Source organism: Podarcis melisellensis (genome assembly GCF_964234715.1).
Source record: "Podarcis melisellensis genome assembly, chromosome: 14".
Classification (NCBI taxonomy): Eukaryota; Metazoa; Chordata; class Lepidosauria; order Squamata; family Lacertidae; genus Podarcis; species Podarcis melisellensis.
Window position 1 is genome coordinate 40,136,742 of NC_138546.1, and position 21,267 is coordinate 40,158,008.

Consider the following 21,267-nt stretch of genomic DNA (forward strand, 5'->3'; position numbering starts at 1 on the left):
TTCGACTGTACACCCAAGATGTACAGTCAAGCTATAATGCATGTTGACTGGGAAAGACTGCCTGAACTATGGAGAACCTCTTCCATTCAGTGTTGACAATGCTAAATTAGATGGATCAATGGTCCATGAAACACAGCTTCCCATGTTCTTATATTTTTTAATGAATTTGTTTGAAATAAGTATCTTGAATAAGCATCTTTCCACTTAGCCGTTTATAGTACCATTCAAAGCGAATCCTTTGTACCCAAAGGTCTGTCTGTAAGTAAACACACGGTATCTGGAATCTAAAAGAAAATACTGTCTACTGTGTTTCCTGCAGAAATGTTCCGTGGAGGAATGGGAGGAAATATTGATAGAGACTTTGGCCGAACTGATATGGCAATGAACCGTGGCTTTGGAGACTCGTTTGGAAGGATGGGTATGGCCCTTGGCAAACTTGCATTTTTCATGGAATTGGGTATCAAGCATGTAGCAAGCAAATCATTTTCACAAGTGAACACTATGTCGCTTCATACTCATAATCTCCCTTTTCCCTTCTGCCTGAGATAGAGGCCCATGAAAGGTACTGTTGTCTTCTTTCTGGAGATTGACAGGGTGAAGTGCTTTTCACATACCACTTTTTGAGATTCAATAGAAGTAGCTTAAAGCAGGAATCCAAATTAATAGCTTGCAGCTGCTAGTTCTCAAATAACCATTCAATTTTAAGAGATACTTGTAGACTTCTTGCTGCATTGTAGCTCTACTGGCCTTACAAATTTACATTCTCTGAAAAAATTCAGTGAGAACATTGTAGTGAAGATATTTTTCTCACAGTCTAGTAGTTACCCGTGTTCAGCTTTTGTATGTCCACTGAGCATTACTGCCATCAATAAATTATTTTGTTATGAAATGGTAGTTTGGTAGAATGATAAATTATTTTGTCATGAAAATGTAGTTTGGTAGAATGATAAATTATTTTGTTATGAAAAGGTAGTTTAGTAGAGTTCCCTAGCTTTTAAGTAAAACAGAGATGTATAATGTGACTTTTTTCTGTCCTTGTTTAGGTGGTGCAATGGTTGGTGGTTTTGCAGGAGGAATGGGAGCTTCTAATATGGGCCCAGTAGGATCTGGAATGAGTAGGTTGATCTGCTTCAACCAAATATAAATTCTAACGTATAATAGAAAGGGTCTTTGGTTAGTGCTATGCCTAGATGGATCCAGAAAAATCTTATTGTTGGTAGTAAGAAAATTGCTCCATTGATTTAAAACTTCCAGTTTTATGTGACTGCAGTTATAACTGAAGTTCATTAAGATGTGCAGTGTTTTCTTAAGATTAAGTTTCTCGAGTGAGTCATTTGTATAAACCCTAGCAGCCTTGTACCTGGTGTTACCCAGGAATTCTAAGAAATAAAAAAATCAGTGCAGTTTTGAAAGGTTCATTCTTCTGTTCTGATTCAAAATGGTGTCCAGTTGTATACAAGCACAGACAAAAACTTGCTCCTTGATCTCAGAAACCATGCAGAATTTGGTTATGACATCTTAAGAGGTGTCCAAATGCATAGCAGACAAGCAAATTTCCAAAGAAACAGCAGATAATAGCAAGTATTGGAATCTGATATTAAGTAAAACCTGTAGCAACAGTTACCAGTTGCAGAATTTCAGATAGCTGTTTTGACTTACAAGGTGGTTTAACATCTGTCTGTAAAAGGGAGATTCATAGAGTTGTCATGCATGGCTACAAAATAACTGAAAGGTGCATGTTAAGAATACTAACACCTCTGCATTCTAAGTGTGAACGTATATCCAGTATATGTGATGGAATATAAGTCTAGCTCTTGTCTGGTCACATTTAATAAGGGAATAATACACTGACAATTCCATGCTTGTGAGAGCCATTATGCTTATTTTGTGAAAAAATCACATTTTGGATTAATAAATTTCTGTAACAGGAGCATAGGAAACTGCTCTTAAACCAAGTCACATGTTAGGGATTGAACCTGGGACTTTTTGCATGAAAATACATAAGCTGCCATTGAGCTATGTTCCTTCTCTGTGGTCAGTGTCTACACACACAATAATTTTTAATATTCTCCAAAATTTGGCATTTAAAAATTCACCTGGATCCTGCTTGCTTATGTAAAAAGCATCTGATCTTAACGGGACTGGTAATCGCGAAGTGCCTGTTTAAACAATAAGTGACAGCCATGACCTGATAAGCCCACAGTCACTTTCGCAAACTAGCATGCACTGATCTACTTTAGGCATATCAGTGCAAACCACCCTTCAGGGTAGCCGTGGCATCCTAAAAGCTGGGAAGGGTAGAATTCAACTTTGTGACAGTGGCATCCATGATAAAATATCAAACATTAAAAACTTCCCTAAACAGGGCTGCCTTCAGATGTCTTCTAAAAGTCAGATAGTTTATTTCCTTGACATCTGATGGGAGGGTGTTTCACAGGGCATGTGCCACTACTGAGAAGGCCCTCTGCCTGGTTCCCTGCCAGAAGGCCGTCGGAGCTGGACCTCAGTGTCTGGGCAGAAAGATGGGGGTAGAGACGCTCCTTCAGGTATACTGGGCCGAGGCCGTTTAGGGCTTTAAACTTTGAATTGTGCTCGGAAATGTACTGGGAGCCAATGTCGGTCTTTCAGGACCGGTGTTATATGGCCTCAACGGCCACTCCCAATCACCAATCTAGCTGCTGCATTCTGGATTAATTATAGTTTCTGGGTCACCTTCAAAGGTAGCTCCATGTAGAGCGCATTGCAGTGAATGCCCATGGGCTGATACTGCCATAAATCAGTAATGGCTAACTGAAACATGTAGCTGCCACATCATCATTCCTTTAAACAGACAAACATTAGTAGGAATTGCATCTACTTTCATAACCCAAATACTGTATGCACCATTTAAAATCTGCAATTATTAAATTCAGTTAGGAAAATGTAGGTCAATGGCACAAAAACAAAAATAAATGTTTGGTCTACTTATAGTTGGCTGGCTATTACCAGCATAATAAATCATTGTCCATTTGCTTCCTCAGATGAAGATCAAATGAATTTGGTTACAACAGCCCTCGGCCCTTTAAGTGCTATTTCCTCTGACTATATTCATGGGATTCCATTGCATATCAAAGTTAACTATAGTGGTTGCACCAGAAACCTTGTTGGCTTTCTTTATAGAAACTCATCTGCATTTTCCCTTGCATCAAACCAGCTTATTTATATATGAATTTGAAACTGTTATCAAGCTTTTGTTTACTATTGTGCTATAAACATTACTATTGGATTCCTAAATCTCTCTGTGTGTTTGCAGGTAGTGGAATAAGTGGTATGAACAGTATGACCGGAGGAATGGGCATGGGCATGGGAATGGATCGGATGAACTCCACTTTTGATCGAATGGGGCCAACCATGGGAACTGGCCTGGAGAGAAATATCGATATGGATCGAGGATTTGTGCCTGGCCCAATGGGCAGTGGTGTGAGAGACAGAGTAGGCTCCAAGGGCAACCAGATATTTGTCAGAAATGTAAGCACATAAATTGAACCAATTAGCAGCGTTATTCTCTGGCTTTTTCTCCTTGCGTTACTATATGCTTATCTTCATTTCAGCTTCCTTTTGACTTGACCTGGCAGAAGCTTAAGGAAAAGTTCAGCCAGTGTGGTAAGTATTAGGCACAAATGTTGTTGCCTCTAAGGCAAAGATGATTAGCCACAACAAAGATGGTAGGGCGAGGCTACCACCTGTGCCACAAGTTGTTGGATATCACCTGCTGCTCAGCATGAATGGAGTGGGGTACCCTAAAGCAGTGTGTTTCAGGGAAAAAGTAGCCCTTTCATCATGGAAGCTTGAGCTTCATTACCAACCTTCATTGAGGAACCCCAGGGGTCCCCAGAATGTGGCAACTTGCATGCATTTCCAAAAGCTTGTTGTGGGCCATCTAATTGAAACTTTTAAGCCATGACTTGTGTTTCAGATGCAGAGGCAGCGTTCGAAACTCCCATTGTTCTAGGCATGTTTTGCGACAAGGAATTTCATTAATGCAAGCAGTTTCTGAGCACTGGGAGCAATACTGCGCCTAAGATTTCAGATTAAAATTGCCACTGTTGGAACGAAAGGAGGACCTTTTGCTGCCTCCCCACATTGAGCCACTCTCTGAGGAGTGGAGAAGGGACACTCATAAGAATATTAGGGGGGGCGGGCAGGGGAAGTATGGCTTTGTTCCTTGCAGTATTCAGATGAGGAAAACTGAACATAAGATTTTAGCTGCAGTTCATTTTCAGCTTGTATTGTTATAAAGAAGTGTGCCTAGACATTCCGTTGCGGCACCCATAACCTAGATTTAAGGTGCCATTTAGCTCCTAGCTTTCATATCTCAGTTTCTAGCACTGTGCAGAGGCAAACAATTATTATTTCTTCTCTCTTCCTGGGAATCCCTAGATGTTGTCCCAAACAGTAGCCTCGGAGCAATGCCCGAAACCATGGTTTGTTCAGATCTGATGAGAAATCAGTTTGCCTAAAGTAGTTCGCAAACCTCAAGCTGTAGTAACAGGTCCTGCTTGGTTGATACTCACAATTTGTTTAGTTCCTTTATTTAAATCACAACAAACCATGGTTTGGGTTTACATATTAATTTGTCTTAGTTTGAAACTGCCGGAATATATTAAGACTAAGGATGCAAGAAGGTTGCAGTAATGTTAGTTCTCGGCATTCCTATATATATCTGGGTGGTAAGGCTGTTTTCATTTATTTATTTGGTTTTTTTGGTGTTTGCAGCAAATAATGATTTTTAATTGAGCTCCAAGTCATCTAAGTCTCCTTGAATTCTGAAGGGAATGTAAACTCCATCTTTATTACCTTTCTGTGAAAACTCATCCTTGCTTTGCTCATGAAATTGACAACCTGTACAAAGAGAAAGGAGCTTTTGTGGCTCCTGGTAGAACTCTCAAGCTATAATTACCTTCTTTGACTGCACACTTCTGCAATGTTACATATTTGTCATAATCCACAGTTTTCAATTCTCAAAAATGTATAGTTTTTAAGATGTGCACTTAATCTTATTCTCAGCATTTCATGTTAGCTTAATGCACCAGCATAAGTATTTTTCTTGTCCTCCTATTGAAACACGGGTGGAGAACCTGTAGATATGAAGTTCTCTGTCAACCATCTCGGTCATTTATGGTGGCTGGAGCTGATGAGAGCTGAAACCCCTCAGTATCTGGAGGGCCAGAGTGTTCCCTTCCATGCCTTAAAACATCAAAAAACAAGATTCCCTCCTTCTGTTATCTGTTGTATTTGTGGCTTAAGAAATTGAGGCTTTTCTATACTTTTTTTTAATTAAAAAAAATGGAACCACAGACCAGTTCTGTCCCACAACAAGTAGTGACTGCTAGACCACCTGAAAATGCTGCAAGAAGTGTTGAAATTACTAAATTTTATTTAAGGGATTCATCATCATCATAACAACCATAATAATAATAATAATAATTTTATTATTTATACCCCACCCATCTGGCTGGGTTTCCTTAGCCACTATAAACTATATAAACAGAATCTGAATGTAGAATTGCACAGTTTAGGGTCAATTTAAAAACCTGTCCAGTGTTTTGGATCAGCTGCCTGTTGCCCCCAATTGCCTGGGTTCATCTAGATGTTTAAAATATTAAAATACTGAGAATCAACAATCTCTCAACCTTTCCTTACTGATGAAGTTCTTAAAAATGCGCCCCCTCTTTACCATTTCAGTTTTTCAGTTTTCATTGAGGGGCGGGGGGGGGGGGAGTATGGAATACAGGAAATTTGGAAAGAGAGCCGACGTTGCCAAACCTGTGCGAAGAAAATATAACTAATGTAGAGGAGGAAGGATAGATTGGCAGATAATTGGAATGCAGTGGCATTTGAGGGGGTGTCGAGTTTATAAACTCAGTGTGGCAAAACGGCGGCTGCTAGATGGCTTCTCTTGTTTGCATGGGTAGCATTACAATAGGAGACCCGTGACATGAGCTGGCTTTTATTACATAGCAATTCAGAATTTTTAAAGTTGGCTGTGGCGACGGATTTCTAACACCAGCAGTGCATCATAGACTAAATTGAACTTTTTAACTTTGTTTATCCAGGTCATGTAATGTTTGCAGAAATAAAAATGGAGAATGGGAAATCAAAAGGCTGTGGAACTGTCAGATTTGATTCACCAGAATCGGCGGAAAAGGCCTGTAGGATAATGAACGGCATAAAAATCAGTGGCAGAGAAATTGACGTACGTTTGGATCGCGTTGCATAATTTATAATTAAATGTTGGGGAACATTCCTTTTTGTCAGTTTAGCTTTTCTCTCCTTGTCTCCTCCTAGTGAGTCGTTTTTAGTAACATTGTATGCTTTACTTAAGTTGGAAAAACAAAACTTTTAAAACCCACCAGCCTTTAACAGTATAGTGTTTAATATACTGTGAGTTCATTAACTGACTCTTACTACATTTTGGTTTTTGAAAGAGAACTTTCCTGACTTGTTCAGTGGTATGAACACCCACACCTTCTCTTGAAGTCTGGGAGCTGTGGCTGTTTTAATACCTCTCCAAAATCATGCTAAGTGTCTCTAGTCATTCAGTTTAAATGAATGGTTCTACTGTTTTTAATAAAACAAGCCATTTCCTCTGTTTAACAAAGACTGTATAGTGGAACTTGTTTTGTGTCATATTTCCCTATGTTACAATTGTAATGTAAAGAATGTGTCTTCCCTTTTTTTACTCCCCCTTTTCCCTGTTTGTTTTACATGCATTTATAGTCACTGCTACTCCTTTCTCTGAAAATGACATGCTCTCATTAATTCTTGATAGCCTTGAGCTTTTAAGTGGTTCTTATGTCATGATGTGGAATTTCTGTAAATAAGTTTTAGAGCTCAAAGGGAATGCTGGAGTTTTTTATTTGACTAAATGAAGAAACTAGTGCTTTCAATATTTTATGTATGTTTATTTCTTATCCTCGATTACATTGTAAAAAAAACCCCAACCCTAGCCAAACTAGTCTCCACAGATACTGATAGGATTGTTTCCTATAGCTCCAAGTTCATACAGGATTGATAATATTACAAATGCCAAGTACATCACTAGACAGACTGCCCCCAATTTTTTGTCTAGCTTCCAGCCATTCAAGTGAACAGCCAGAAAAATAAAAGCAATGGAACAAACAAGAGAAATGGCAGTGTAAGTCAAACCACTGCTGTTCACTTCTGCAGGAGCTGATGTGTCTACAAAGGCTGTCCTTATAAACCACGGCAATCCCAAACACAACAAATCAAATACATTGGATCCTACAATGTTCGACATCGCCATATCGCCTCTTCCTGCAAGATAAAACACATTTATGTGTATCAATCTTAAGGAAGCTCTTTGCTGCATTATACCATATTTTATACCGTACCACGATTGCAGAAATTGCTAGCTTTAATATGCCTGAACTATTTTAGGTTGGCTGCTAAGAATTTGTTTTGCTGGAGCCATCCAAGCTCCCCGTAGTTCTCCTTTGACCCTAGACACCCTGGTACAATTCATTCCCATTTTGTGTGCTAAAAGTTTGCTAGTTCTTCATGCCAGTATAGCGTTAGTGCATTCTGTCGGCATATTATAAACAAAGGGAACCCACCCCCCTTTCGACTTGCCTCAAATTGCTTCATAATGCTATGGGTATGAAAAACCACTCACCTTTCCTAGCCACCAGTACACTTGCAACTGTATCTGGTATGCTTGTTCCCGCTGCTAGTAATGTAAGACCCATAACAGTATCTGGAATGTGCAAAGTTTCCCCTGTAGCAAGCAAATTCAAAAGGAAGGAACACTTTAGCTTTCTGTTAATGGACAAAGAATGAATTTTTTTGGGGGGGTCCTTAGTACTAGTGTTTCAGCTACCATGTTTCTAGATCAGTATGAAAAGATTTAACATACTACAGTTTGGTGGTATACGCTGAAAGAAGCTATGCTATTCTGTCATTTAAAAGTCACCATTAAGAGATTTCTAGTTCTGAAAATATTGCTACTAATCAACATGCCTGCGTCAAGTTTCCCTTCAAATATGGAACAGCTTACTATTCTAATTGCAGGTCTCTTGGAGTTCTTACAACTGGTATAATCCCTTCTTTTCCTTTGGCATCTTTATCACATGAGCTCTTGAAGTCATATGAACCACTAACCCTTCTTAATCATCTGCTCTTGAAAGAAACACATGAATTCCAGGCTGGAGGCGGGGGAGGAAATTAAGTCTGCTGATAATCTTGACTCAAAAACTTCCAAATGGCATTGCTGTGAAAGTTCAGCTGGGAAAGTAACTTCAAGCCTTTAGTTCCTGAAATGGATGAAAGGGCACTGTAATAGTTTGGAATCCAAATTTCTAAGCTGCTATTGTTTGCTCTAGTTTAACGTCATTGCCAATGCCTGAAAATAAATTACAACTTTGTAATTTTGCTGCACAGTTAGAGGATGAATCTAGGTGTACTGCCTAACACATGACTCCCATGTGTTTCCTCCCCATTATATCAATGGAACAGTGGCAGACAGAATATAGGAAAGGTTTAGTATAATGCTGCTGGTGGGGTTTTTTTAGCTCATTCCTGGGAAGACTCCATTTTGGTGTATTAAAGCAGGTTAATCTGATCATCTGGGGAGCTGGCTATAGTTTCAGTGGAAGACTCAGATGCTTTCCATCCAGCAGTTCTCACATTCAATCCCTGGCATATCTTCAGTTTAAGGGACTGGGTAGCAGGTGATGTGGAAGCTCTTTAAGAGCTGCTGCTAGAGGAGACAGTACTGGGCTAGAAGGATGAACAGTGTCCTAAGGTTGACTGCCAGAAATATTCCATTTTTTGTGCAGCTTAGCTACATTAGTTGGCTGTGCACTTTTAATTTTTTTAGGTAGTTGGACTTATAATCTATGTTTTTAATAATAAAAAGAATGCTAGGCTTAGCTTTTACTTCCTAAAACACTGCTGATTCAAGCTGGCTAAGCCTGTGGTTTAACTCTAGTAAATTCATATTTGTACATTGACCTAATGTAGGCATTAACTGTTAAAGAGATCCAGTCTGAAATCCTATGCATAGCAACTTTTATCTTAAGCACCACCAAAATCGGGATTCTTGTTTTAAGACACTGATGCCAAATTGACTTATTATGCAAGGGAGGGCTTGTACTGCTGGATTCAATACATACCCACTATTGTTACCATCCATACAAGAACGTATGTAAATGCCGAAATCCACACTGCTGACATGAAGAATGTAAGCATGAACCAGTTCTTCCAAAACTGTCTTCTGCAGTCAGGTGTCGTCAAATAGAGCAGAGCAATAACTGGAAGGGACAGCACCCACAGAACTCTTTTCAGATCTGCTTCAGGCATGGTGAACACGCTTTGAGAATCTGTCAAGGTGGCAAACCATTTAAGAAATGAGATCTTGGTCTTTATAAACTTAAGCTTTTGAGAGCTCCATAATTTTCCTGATAGGAACTTCTGTCTTATTTAGCCATTTGGACAGACCTACATTACATATTACTCGCTGTCCTCCAAAAAACTTTCTCCCGTAATCATTACATGGTAAAGTGCCACGAATAACTACACAAATCCCCAGTCATTTTCTGACAACGTACAGAATCACAGAATTGTAGAGTTGGAAGGGACCTTAAGGGTCATCTAGTCCAACCTCTGCAATGCAGAACTCTCAACTAGGTTTATGCTGTATAGTCATACCTCGGGTTATATGTACTCCAGGTTGAGCGTTTTCAGGTTATGCTCTGCGGCGACCCAGAAGTAACGGAGCACGTTACTTCTGGGTTTCACCGCTCGTGCACGCGCAGACGCTCAAAATGACGTCACACGCATGTGCGGAAGTGGCGAATCGTGACACATGCAGAAGCGCAGTCGCAGGTTGCGTTCGCTTCAGGATGCGAACGGGGCTCCGGAACGGATCCCGTTCGCATCCAGAGGTACCACTACACCTTTAGGCCTCTTAAAGTTTAATTAAAACAAACAAGACTGAGTATAACAAGAAGCAAAATTTAGATAGCAGGCAACCAAGGATCATTGTGTGTTGCCAGAGGAATATGACCCTGTTCAAGATAGTCTTGTTTAAGCACCTGAGCCATTATATAATTTAAAGCATTTCAGCCACCAGACTTGTAAGTTACATTCACATGGCAAAGCCTTACTTTCGGTATTTTCAGGAAAAATTGAGTGTGACCAGAGCGGCTAATGATTTATTTTCTCACTAGAATTTCTGAAGCCATTTGCACTAGCGCCAGCCCTTTCTAAAATAGCTGTTGGCAAAGATTGCAGGAATACCTTCAGAAATAGTATCAGGCCCATGTAAACTTGATGAAAGTTGAGCGTAATCTGACTCATCATGGAAAATTCCGCTGTCTGCTCTTGACTGCCGACGAAGAAGAGGCCCTGACTCTTCCTTCCAGCCCATCAGTGGTTGCTGTTCAGTCTCTTCTGCAGTCACTGTGACACAGGTACAGCAACGACTAAGCTTCTTCATGATGTACTGATTGATTTTAATGTCAAAGCAGAGCACCAAAATGTAGACTCCGTATATTAAGAGGAGAGAAGCAGATTCATACCTAGAACAAAGTAAGTATTAATAAATAAAATTGCAAGTTTCATAGTGTGTTTTTGTATTCAATACACTTCATGTTTGGTTACAGAACAACCTTAATTAAAAATCATTCATGTTTGAGTATGCATGCTTATTCCAAAGTGATGAATTAACAGTTTTGGTGGTGTTTTTCCCCAAGAGGGGAAGATTGGATTTGCAAAGCAAGAGAGTACATAAGAATCTGCTCTTTAATGTGTCAGATGGTTGGTCCATCTAGTTCAGCATTGTCTACTTTGACTGGCAGCAGCTCTCCAGGGGACTTCAGACAGAGGACTTCCTCGGCTTTTCCTGCAGATGCCAGTTGTCAAACCTGGAACCACTTTTGTGCAAAAGTATGTGTCACTCAAATGTTTGTGCCACTCAACTGTGGCTCCTCTATAGATCTTCCTAGGGGCCCCCAGCTTTTCCCCAGAACTATTATTTCTCTTTAAGGGTCAATTTACCAGAAACTAAGAACTAGCTAGATTTCACATTAAGAGGAGAAATATAATCAGGTTTCTGTATAGTGTAAGGTAAAGGTAAAGGGACCCCTGACCATTAGGTCCAGTCGTGGCCGACTTTGGGGTTGCGGCGCTTGTCTCGCTTTACAGGCCGAGGGAGCAGGCGTACAGCTTCCGGGTCATGTGGCCAGCATGACTAAGCCGCTTCTGGAAAACCAGAGCAGTGCACAGAAATGCCATTTACCTTCCCGCTGGAGCGGTACCTATTTATCTACTTGCACTTTGACGTGACTTCGAACTGCTAGGTTGGCAGGAGCAGGGACCGAACAACGGGAGCTCACCCCGTCGCGGGGATTCGAACCACCAACCTTCTGATCGGCAAGTCCTAGGCTCTGTGGTTTAACCCACAGCGCCACCCGCATCCCTCTGTATAGTGTATCTTGAGGCTTATTCAAATTGTCACTGTAATAAGCAGCCTAAAGCTTCATGAATTAAGCAGCTCTTACAGCTTGAGATGCATGCAACCATTGTCACATGAACAAGTCCCCTATCTCACGGAACAAGGCCTGTCTACCAATACTTTAACACTGGTTCTTATCATTTCCTGCTGGTAGGAAAATTGAAGTACTTGAGGCCATTTACAGTGTTATTTCTTGTACTTGTTAAACTAAAGGCGGTACTGATTAAACACGGTTACCATGCCAAGAATGGAATCCCAAACCTTGTGCATACAGATAAAATATCTGTGTGTGAACTAGGACTGCCCACCCCACATGGCTTACGAGAACAAAACCTTAATAAAACATTTTAATATTACCGTACCAGAGCCCTCTCTCTAAAAGGTGCATCCTTGACTCTTGCTCCAACTGGTTGATCAACAGATCAACCCCAAATAGCGGCGCTGTTGCTAACACCCTCCGGAAGCAAAAGTACGCTGTCTAAATGGCTTGCAAGGCATTTAATAGCCAATTATTGGCACCTGTGCCTGCTGTCCAACTAACTACAATTGCACACAGGCTAACTACATGCAATTTTTTTGAGGAAACAGAGAATCACATGTTTCAAAGGGAACTCAAATGTCCCATCCTCCTGCTGATGCGGGGAATCCACTAAAAAAAGAGAATTGAAACTCTGGTTGTGTGGCTGACTATTGCCCGTTCGTGGGCACTTACCAGTAAACTTTGTTGTCTATTATCATTGCAAGAACTGCTGCTGCGCTAACTGCATAGGCCAAACAGTCTCTGAACAAGGGCCAGCAAGACAGTCTTGAAACCTGTAGATAGAATTGAGACATACTGTACTTTTATGATGCTTGTGTTCTGCAAGAATAATACCTGGTTGCAACTGTTTCAACCCAAGTGCATGAGGATGCAATTGAAGGCTCAGCCTTAACGTTCTATCCCACACATAGGAGCCAACCTCCTAGGCCGAGGTCCCTTTGCCACCCCACCCAAGTTGGCTAGTTGACGGGCATTACCACTCAATGTGGTCGATTTTGCAGGGCTAACATGCCCCCTCCAATATTTTATTGGCACCCTCGATGCTGCTTGCCTTCAAAATGCTGGCCTCTATTATGAGTTAAGTATCTCAGGAAAAATGTGGGGCATGAGATTCAGAAATATTCTAGTAATCAGTGCAGCAAACTGCACGTTTCAGGGTTCTGAGTGACCTGGATTAACCGCTTAACCTTTTCGGGGAACATACCAAGATCTCTGCTTTGAGAGAGAAGTGGACCATTTTCAGATGTCTCTACCAGTTTTGGAAGCTGTAGCTCATCTGGAAATGCCCTAAAAATTCAGTACCCCATAAGTAAATCAGTGAGACCCAAATATCTTTATTTGTTCCATCTTATCCCCATTTCATGAGATGCGGGTGGTGCTGTGGGTTAAACCACAGAGCCTAGGACTTGCCAATCAAAAGATTGGTGGTTCGAATCCCCGTGATGGGGTGAACTCCCGTTGCTCCGTCCCTGCCCCTGCCAACGTAGCAGTTTGAAAGCATGTCAAAGTGCAAGTAGATAAATAGGTACTGTTCCAGCAGGAAGGTAAACGGCGTTTTCGTGTGCTGCTCTGGTTCGCCAGAAGTCATGCTGGCCACGTGACCTGGAAGCTGTATGCCGGCTCCCTCGGCCAATAAAGCAAGATGAGCGCTGCAACCCCAGAGTCAGTCACGACTGGACCTAATCCCCATTTAGTGCACAACTTTCTCATTTGGACCTATACATTAAACTTTCAGCATTCTGAAAGTTGCTGAAGAATAGTAAGTGGTGTTGCGTATCAAAGGTTTTTATTCTCTTCCAATTGATTACATGCTGCTTTGCAAGCCTATTAAGTTTAAGTAACCTCAAATTAGGGACGCGGGTGGCGCTGTGGGTTAAAGCCTCAGCACCTAGGGCTTGCCGATCGAAAGGTCGGTGGTTCGAATCCCCGTGGCGGGGTGCGCTCCCGCTGCTCGGTCCCAGCGCCTGCCAACCTAGCAGTTCGAAAGCACCTCCGGGTGCAAGTAGATAAATAGGGACCGCTTTCTAGCGGGAAGGTAAACGGCGTTTCCGTGTGCAGCTCTGGCTCGCCAGAGCAGCGATGTCACGCTGGCCACGTGACCCGGAAGTGTCTTCGGACAGCGCTGGCCCCTGGCCTCTTGAGTGAGATGGGCGCACAACCCCAGAGTCTGGCAAGACTGGCCCGTATGGGCAGGGGTACCTTTACCTTTACCTTTAACCTCAAATTAAGCCAGCTTTGGTACTGGACCATGAGGAAACAGCTTCAGAGCGTCATAAAAGCTAGGACATACCATGCCAGATAACAGTCCGCAAGCTGCACAGATACCAAGGAGGTTGTAGATTGCAGAACCAAGAATAGTGCTGACTCCAATGTCCCCCTTTGTGACAAATACCCCTAGAAGCAAAACATCATTTTGACAGAATTAATTTCTGCTTCCACAAGGGAGGGAAATGTGTGCTGTTTAAAGCTGGCTTCACTTTACCAAGAAAGGCTGTGACCAATTCAGGTGCCGAGCTTCCCGCTGCCATGAAAGTTGCTCCTGCCACATCCTGAGAGAGGCCAAGGGCTACAGAGACAAGGGACAGAGAGGAGAGAAACAAGAAATATATCTATGAATGGGGGCTGTGTATAATTCAGAACATTGCAGTAGCAGATTCATGTTGCAGAACATAGGCTATGTTGAAATAATTGAAGGCGGAATGCATTTTGAACAGGCATTGCAGACAGGCCTCTTAGTATAATGATTGGCCACAGTAGTAGCAGTAGTAATAAGATTATTATTAATAATAATAATACTAATAACCCCACCCATCTGGCTGGGTTTCCCCAGCCACTCTGGGCAGCTCCCAACAGATTAAAAACAGAATAAATCATCAAACATTAAAAACGTTGGGAAAAATCAAGTGAAGAACTACCGCCCAATATCACTACTAAATGTGGATTACAAAATATTTGCAGACATTTTAGCAAAGAGATTTAAGAGAGTATTGGTAGAGGAGATTCACAAGGACCAAACAGGCTTTCTCCCAGGGAGACACATGTCAGATAATGTGAGGAACATTATAGACATTTTGGAGCTGTTGGAGGTAGACATTAACAAAAAGGCAGTTTTGATTTTTGTGGATGCGGAGAAAGCCTTTGACAACATTTCTTGGAATTTTATGAAGAAGAATCTCCAAGGGATGGGGGTAGGCCAAGGTTTTGAAAATGGTATAGGTGCAGTATATTCTGAACAAAGAGCCAAACTAATTGTGAACAGTGTGGTGATGGATGAAATACCAATAGAAAAAGGTACACGACAGGGATGCCCAATATCCCCTTTACTATTTCTATCTGTCCTGGAGGTTTTGTTAAATATGATTAGAAAGGACCAGCTGGTTAAAGGAATACAGGTCGGAGCCAAACAATACAAATTAAGGGCATTTGCAGATGATTTAGTGTTAACTTTGCAACAGCCAGAAGCTAGTACTAAAAGAGTTTTAGAACTAATAGAGATATTTGGTCAGGTAGCAGGATTTAAATTAAACAAACAGAAAACAAAGGTGTTGGGAAAAAATTTAACAACTGAAGAAAAAGATAGATTTCAGAGTGAAACTGGTTTGGAAATAACAAAAAAGGTCGAATACCTGGGGGTGAATTTAACATCTAAGAATGTGAACTTATTTAAAGATAACTATGAAAAATGTTGGTCAGAAGTAAAGAAGGATTTAGACATATGGTCTAGGCTGAGACTTTCCTTGTTAGGCCGAATCGCTGTTATCAAGATGAATGTATTGCCGAGAATGTTGTTTTTGTTCCAGACGCTGCAGATCCTGGACAAGATGGACTGTTTCAAGAAGTGGCAGAAAGATATATCTAAATTCGTCTGGCAGGGCAAAAAGCCCAGAATAAAATTTAAGATTTTAACTGATGCAAAAGATAGAGGGGGCTTTGCCCTGCCAGACTTAAGACTTTATTATGAATCAGCAGCATTCTGCTGGTTGAAGCAATGGCTACTTCTTGAGGATACAGACATTTTGGATCTAGAAGGGTATGACAATAACTTTGGCTGGCATGCATATCTATGGTATGACAAGGTAAAGGTGTACAAAAGTTTTAAAAACCATATTGTTAGGAAAGCATTGTACAACGTTTGGAACCGATACAAAAATTTGTTGGAAAGTAAAACCCCCAGGTGGTTGTCACCAATGGAAGCTAAGGCAGTGAAAAAACTTAACATGGACTCTAATTGGCCTAAATATTGTGAAATTCTAGAACAAGATGGCGAAAAGTTGAAGCTTCAAAGTTATGAGAAGCTAAAGCATAAGGTTCGAGATTGGTTACATTATCGTCAGATAAATGAGACATTTAAGCAAGACAGGAAACTAGGCTTTCAGAAGGAGAGGTCGAAGTTAGAAACAGAATTGTTAGAACCCAATACTAAGAATTTATCTAGAATGTATAATTTGCTGCTGAAATGGAATACACAGGATGAAACGGTGAAATCAGCTATGATTAAATGGGCACAGGACATTGGTCATGATATTATGTTTGCTGACTGGGAACAGTTATGGACCACCGGTATTAAGTTTACGGCATGTAGTGCCTTGAAAGAGAACATAATGAAAATGATTTACAGGTGGTACATGACCCCAGTCAAGCTTGCAAAGATCTATCATCTGCCCAATAATAACTGCTGGAAATGCAAGGAATCTGAAGGAACTTTTTATCACCTTTGGTGGACTTGCCCAAAGATTAAGGCCTACTGGGAGATGATCTATAATGAAATTAAGAAAGTCCTCAAGTGGACATTTGTAAAGAAACCGGAGGCTTTTCTCTTGGGCATGGTCGGCCAACTGGTACCAAAAAAGGATAGGACATTTTTTATGTATGCAACTACAGCAGCAAGAATCCTGTTGGCAAAGTATTGGAAGATGCAAGAACTACCTACTCTAGAAGAATGGCAGACGAAGGTGACGGAATATATGGGACTGGCAGAGATGACCGGCAGAATCCGTGACCAGAGGAAAGAGACAGTGGAGGAGGATTGGGGAAAATTTAAAGTATATCTTAAAAATTGTTGTAAAATTGTGGATTGATAAGATGTTAAGGGGTAAGAGACAGAGAATTACAGCTGTAAATGTTAATCTTAAGAAAATTCAAAAGAGAGTTAATTAGAAAAATTGATTTAAGGGTTGCTAAAAAATGGAAAAATAAGGATGCGGTAAAAGGGAGGTATGGGGAAGTCAATTTTATTTGTATGTTTTTGTTTGTTGAGATATATGTGTCTTCTTGTGTTTGTTGTATGTTATATGTTTTGAAAATCATTAAAAAATTATTATAAAAAAATAAAAAAATAAAAACGTCCCTAAACAGGGCTGCCTTCAGATGTCTTCTAAAAGTCAGTTGTTTATTTCCTTGACATCTGATGGGAGGGCGTTCCACAGGGCGGGTGCCACTCCCGAGAAGGCCCTACCTGCTGGACTAGATTTGCTTTTGGCCTGATCCAGCAGGCTTTTCCTATGTTCTTAATGGTAGCTCGCCTTCTGTGTGTGATCTGGGTTCAATTCCCACCTGGGGTGGGGAATTCAAATTCTGTTGAGAAGGGACCTTAGCTCAGTGATAAAGCGCACACTTTTTCACTGCAGATGTCAGGGATTGAATCTGGGACCTTCTGCATGAAAAACATCAGCCGCTGCAAAGGATTTCCACCTATGAACCCAGAGAGGTGCTGCCAGCCAGAGCTGGTAATATTGCACTAGACAGACAAATAGCTTGACTTGCTAAGTAGCATTTTATATTCCTAAATTCCTATACTAATAGGATATAGAGTGCTGAACCCATCCCCACCTCTTTTCTTTTTCCATAAGCCTTTTGTCCACCCAGGCTCTGACTCCTTTAAAAAAAACGAAATGGTAGGGGGAAAAGCCTAGCAATTTTCCAGCTCACTTCTTACCTACAAAAAAGACGGTAACCTCCAGTTTGATTTAGTGCCTTTTATTTTTGTAGAAAATATCTATGTCCTTTTTAAGATGACAACACCACAAGAAAAGGGGGAAAACTTACCGTCGCTGATGATCTCTAGAGAAGGGAGGAAGTAATAATCGCACACAATGGACACAGCCAGGAACATATAAAGAATGATTAAGAAATAGATAATGATGCCTCCATCTTCTCGCTCCTGCTGCGTAAAGAAGCCTTCTGGGAATTCCGATGACGGGGAGACAATGCACTGCGTTTTATTTTCTGAAAACAATGGTTATGTGTTTTTAATTTGACACACAGCACGCTTTTGCTGTCTTGCTGCTGAAAACCAGCTGCTAAGAAAGCAAGGCAGTCATTTCACTTCCTTACAAAAGGTACTAAAAACTAAGAAATAGTACAAGCTTGGTATTTGGTTTTAGACACATAAGCCAATGCTTTTTTTTAAACAACAACAACAACAACAACAACAACAACAACAACAACAACAACAACAACAGGTAGCCTTCTGGGGATGCCCCTTCTGCTCAGATAGGGACTGTGAGGTTTTGTTTGCACACTTATAGTCTCACTTATAGGTAAAAGGTAAAGGTAAAGGGACGCCTGACCATTAGGTCCAGTCGTGACCGACTCTGGGGTTGCGGCACTCATCTCGCTTTACTGGCCGAGGGAGCCGGCGTACAGCTTCCGGGTCATGTGGCCAGCATGACTAAGCCGCTTCTGGCGAACCAGAGCAGCACACGGAAACGCCGGCTCCCTCAGAGCAGCACATGGAAGCTGTACGCCGGCTCCCTCAGCTAGTAAAGCGACATGAGCGCCGCAACCCCAGAGTCGTCCGCGAATGGACCAGGAGTCCCTTTACCTTTTTATCCTCCATTACAGAGCTAAAATTCCCAGGAGATGTTTGACAAAGATACAATGGGGAGGAAAACGTGAAAACAACTGAGAATACAAGGCAGCGTTTTATTTTATTTTTTCTATTTCTGCCTGCATTTGAATTGGTCACATCACTTTTACTGCATTTTGTATGTATTTATATTTATATATCTAATCAAAATCTATACACCAATAGTTTGACAATCACAGGTAACTGGGAATTGCAGTTCAGTGTGGGCAATACAGGTTTCCTAACAACTCTACAGTTCCTCAGGAGACTTTGTGCCGAAGCTGTAACTTAATTTAAGTTGTACAATGCTCCTTTAACTGATACTGCAGCTGGGCTGTGTGTGTCTTTTTGCAACTGGCTCTGGCTGGCAGCTGTTGGGCTGCTGTTTTTTTTTTTACTTCAGGGTAGATCCAACAATCTTGGATGTGCAGCACAGAGCTTCTTAAGAAGAATCAGTAATACATAGTAACCAGTATTTGGCAGCAAGCCGGCCTCATATTTGATGACCTGAAGAGCTTTAAATATGGACAGAATCAACAGTGAGGATGAAACGGGCTCTTTAAAAAGTGCTCGTTTAAGATGAGTCAAGTTTACAAGGGAAGGCTGAAGTACAGCTGGAAGTACAGCTGGAAAGGGACGCTGCTCACCAAAAAATTAAAGCACATTGCTTCACACCCACACCCCGAAATCCTGGGAACTAGTTTGTTTAAAAGAGCGCTGGGAATTGTAGTTGTTTGTGAGGGGCAAACTACACTTCCCAATATTATTTAGGAAGAGCCATACGCTTTAAAAGGTGCTGGCTGTTTCTCTGCTAGCAGCGGCTGCTTTTTGCATCCAGAACAGCGCGGATAAAGTTTCCTTTTGCAACCGCTCTGCCTCCCAAACCCCATCACTTTTGCACCAGCAATTTCGTTTGGGAGCCTCCAAGTTAGGAACGCCACCTCACTTCCTGCAAATCGCTGTTAGTCCTGGCAGATCGCCTCAATGCATTTTCTTTCCCTTAGCTGCGATAATAGCATAGATCATGATGCATGCAAAAATCCTGCATCGCAAGGCAACTCCAAGCTCAGCTGAACCCTGCAGCCCCAAAGCGCCCTGATCCTTTGCTTTTCTGCCAATTTCAAAGGCTTTCCTCCGCTAGGTGTTGGGGGTAGCAGCAGGATCGCAGCTTGCTCAGAACTTTTTTCAAGTCCCAAGCTGAGCTCTAAAGGAGACCTGTTGCATAATAGCATAGATCATGATGCATGCAAAAATCCTACATCGAAACTCCAAGTCCAGCTGAACCCTGCAGCCTCAAAGCGCCCTGAACCTTTAATTTTCTGCCGATTTCAAGGTGTTGCGGGGTAGCAGCAGGAACGCAGCTTGCTCAGAACGTTTTTTAAAAGTCCCACGCTGAGCTCTAGAGGAGACCTGTTGCTGCTCCCTAGGAAAACGTGCGTGGGAATCGGGACTTTAGAAGAGAGGCAAGAAAACAGCCAGCTTTGCAATCAGCACCTGATCCCTTACCTGAATCCCCGGGGATCTCCTGAGCCGACGCAACAGGTAGCTTTCCCAGAGGAACCACCGTTGCGAAAAACAGCAGAAGCGCCGCCGCCACCACGCGGATCTCTCGGCTCCTCCTCCGCTGGCTCCCGCCTCTGTGCATCCTGCTCCGAGTCGCGCACTAGGCGCGGAGCGAGACAGGATTAGGGGATCCAGTGGGATCATGTGAGTCGACCGGGAGGGCCTCCCCAGACCCCGGGGCTGGCCGGCAGGGAGGGAGGCAGACACGAGACGGAGCTGCGGAGAACAGCAGCTGCTGCAGCAGCAGCAGCACAAAAAAACTAAAAATAAATAAATTCAGATCATCATATTTCGTAGTGGAATTGAAACAGAGGGAGAGATTTCGGGAGGGCTTCGGTCGCGTGCCAGAAAATCCGGGTGGGGGAAATAGAAGTTGGTGGGAAGATCTTGCACAGCAAACTGGCTCCCACGCGCCCCCACCGTACTTTTTGGGGAGAAGGGAAATGATGGTGAAATACTGAATGTCACTAGCATTGAACTCCAGCCCAGATACTAAAGTCATTAACATGGAAGAAAATAAAAAGGAAATAAAATGTGGATCCTCTTGAATTCACTTCACTTTGAATTCACTTCGGGGGATGACTACCAAACTACAGGCAAGACTGAAGCAAGAAAGGTGGACCTGGTGCTTTATGGCATTGGCAAGGTTGTGTTTGTTACCCACTCTTTGCCAGAAAGTCACAGGACTGGTTACAGTATAAAAAAACCCAGAATCAGTACAGTAAAAACCACCCCACCCACAACCCCAAAATAAATTATTTGCATAGCATATTACAGGAAGGACACCAAAGCCCGTTATTCAGTTTTCAAAGGCTAGAGTTCAAGAAGTGCATCTTCCACAACCCGTGGAAGTGTCAGGCTCACCTCTGTGTGAAGGGAGTTCCGCATACTTGGGGCCAAAATGGAGAAGGCCCTGTCGTGAGCCTCTGTCCTATGAATCCATTGAGAGCTGCAGAACCACTGGGAGCTTCTCTTCCACTGATCTGCATCTTGGGCCTGGTCTTGGAGGCACTTTTTTCAGATATCCCATACAATTCAAATTATGATGCAATAAAATACGACATAAGAAATAAAAGAAGCAATTGAAATACAATTAGATATCGGGATTTAGTGTGAGGGCTGTGCCACCTCCCATCTAAAACCAAAAACCCACAGACCCACCGTGGGTCACTTGAATGAAGCTCGCGGACCACAGTTTGCAAACCCCCACTATAGAGAGCTTGCGCCCGTCATGGTGATAGGTTTGCTTATCTGGAAACATGAAGCTGACCTTAGCTTTATTGATCTGACAGGGCTCCCACA

The 21,267-nt window shown here is 42.0% G+C and overlaps 2 protein-coding genes across 2 annotated transcripts in view; one reads left to right on the forward strand and one right to left on the reverse strand.

Annotated features, from left to right (window-relative positions):
• The window catches only part of MYEF2 (myelin expression factor 2), a 21,463-nt gene extending 14,534 nt beyond the window's left edge, over positions 1 to 6,929 (forward strand). The window contains exons 14-18 of the mRNA XM_081888842.1: positions 320 to 418; positions 1,044 to 1,115; positions 3,293 to 3,507; positions 3,591 to 3,642; positions 6,096 to 6,929. Coding sequence (XP_081744968.1) covers positions 320 to 418; positions 1,044 to 1,115; positions 3,293 to 3,507; positions 3,591 to 3,642; positions 6,096 to 6,259 — 602 coding nt within the window. The 3' untranslated portion in view covers positions 6,260 to 6,929. The remainder of the gene's footprint in view (positions 1 to 319; positions 419 to 1,043; positions 1,116 to 3,292; positions 3,508 to 3,590; positions 3,643 to 6,095) is intronic.
• On the reverse strand, positions 6,924 to 20,094 carry SLC24A5 (solute carrier family 24 member 5). Its single transcript, XM_081888618.1, has 9 exons — positions 19,909 to 20,094; positions 17,601 to 17,780; positions 14,038 to 14,121; positions 13,846 to 13,949; positions 12,228 to 12,328; positions 10,300 to 10,580; positions 9,174 to 9,380; positions 7,676 to 7,777; positions 6,924 to 7,317 (listed from the first exon to the last, which is right to left on the reverse strand). The coding sequence occupies exons 1-9, from the start codon at positions 20,045 to 20,047 to the stop codon at positions 6,995 to 6,997; spliced, it is 1,521 nt and encodes a 506-aa protein (XP_081744744.1). The 5' UTR covers positions 20,048 to 20,094; the 3' UTR covers positions 6,924 to 6,994.
• Between the last annotated feature and the right edge of the window lie 1,173 nt (positions 20,095 to 21,267).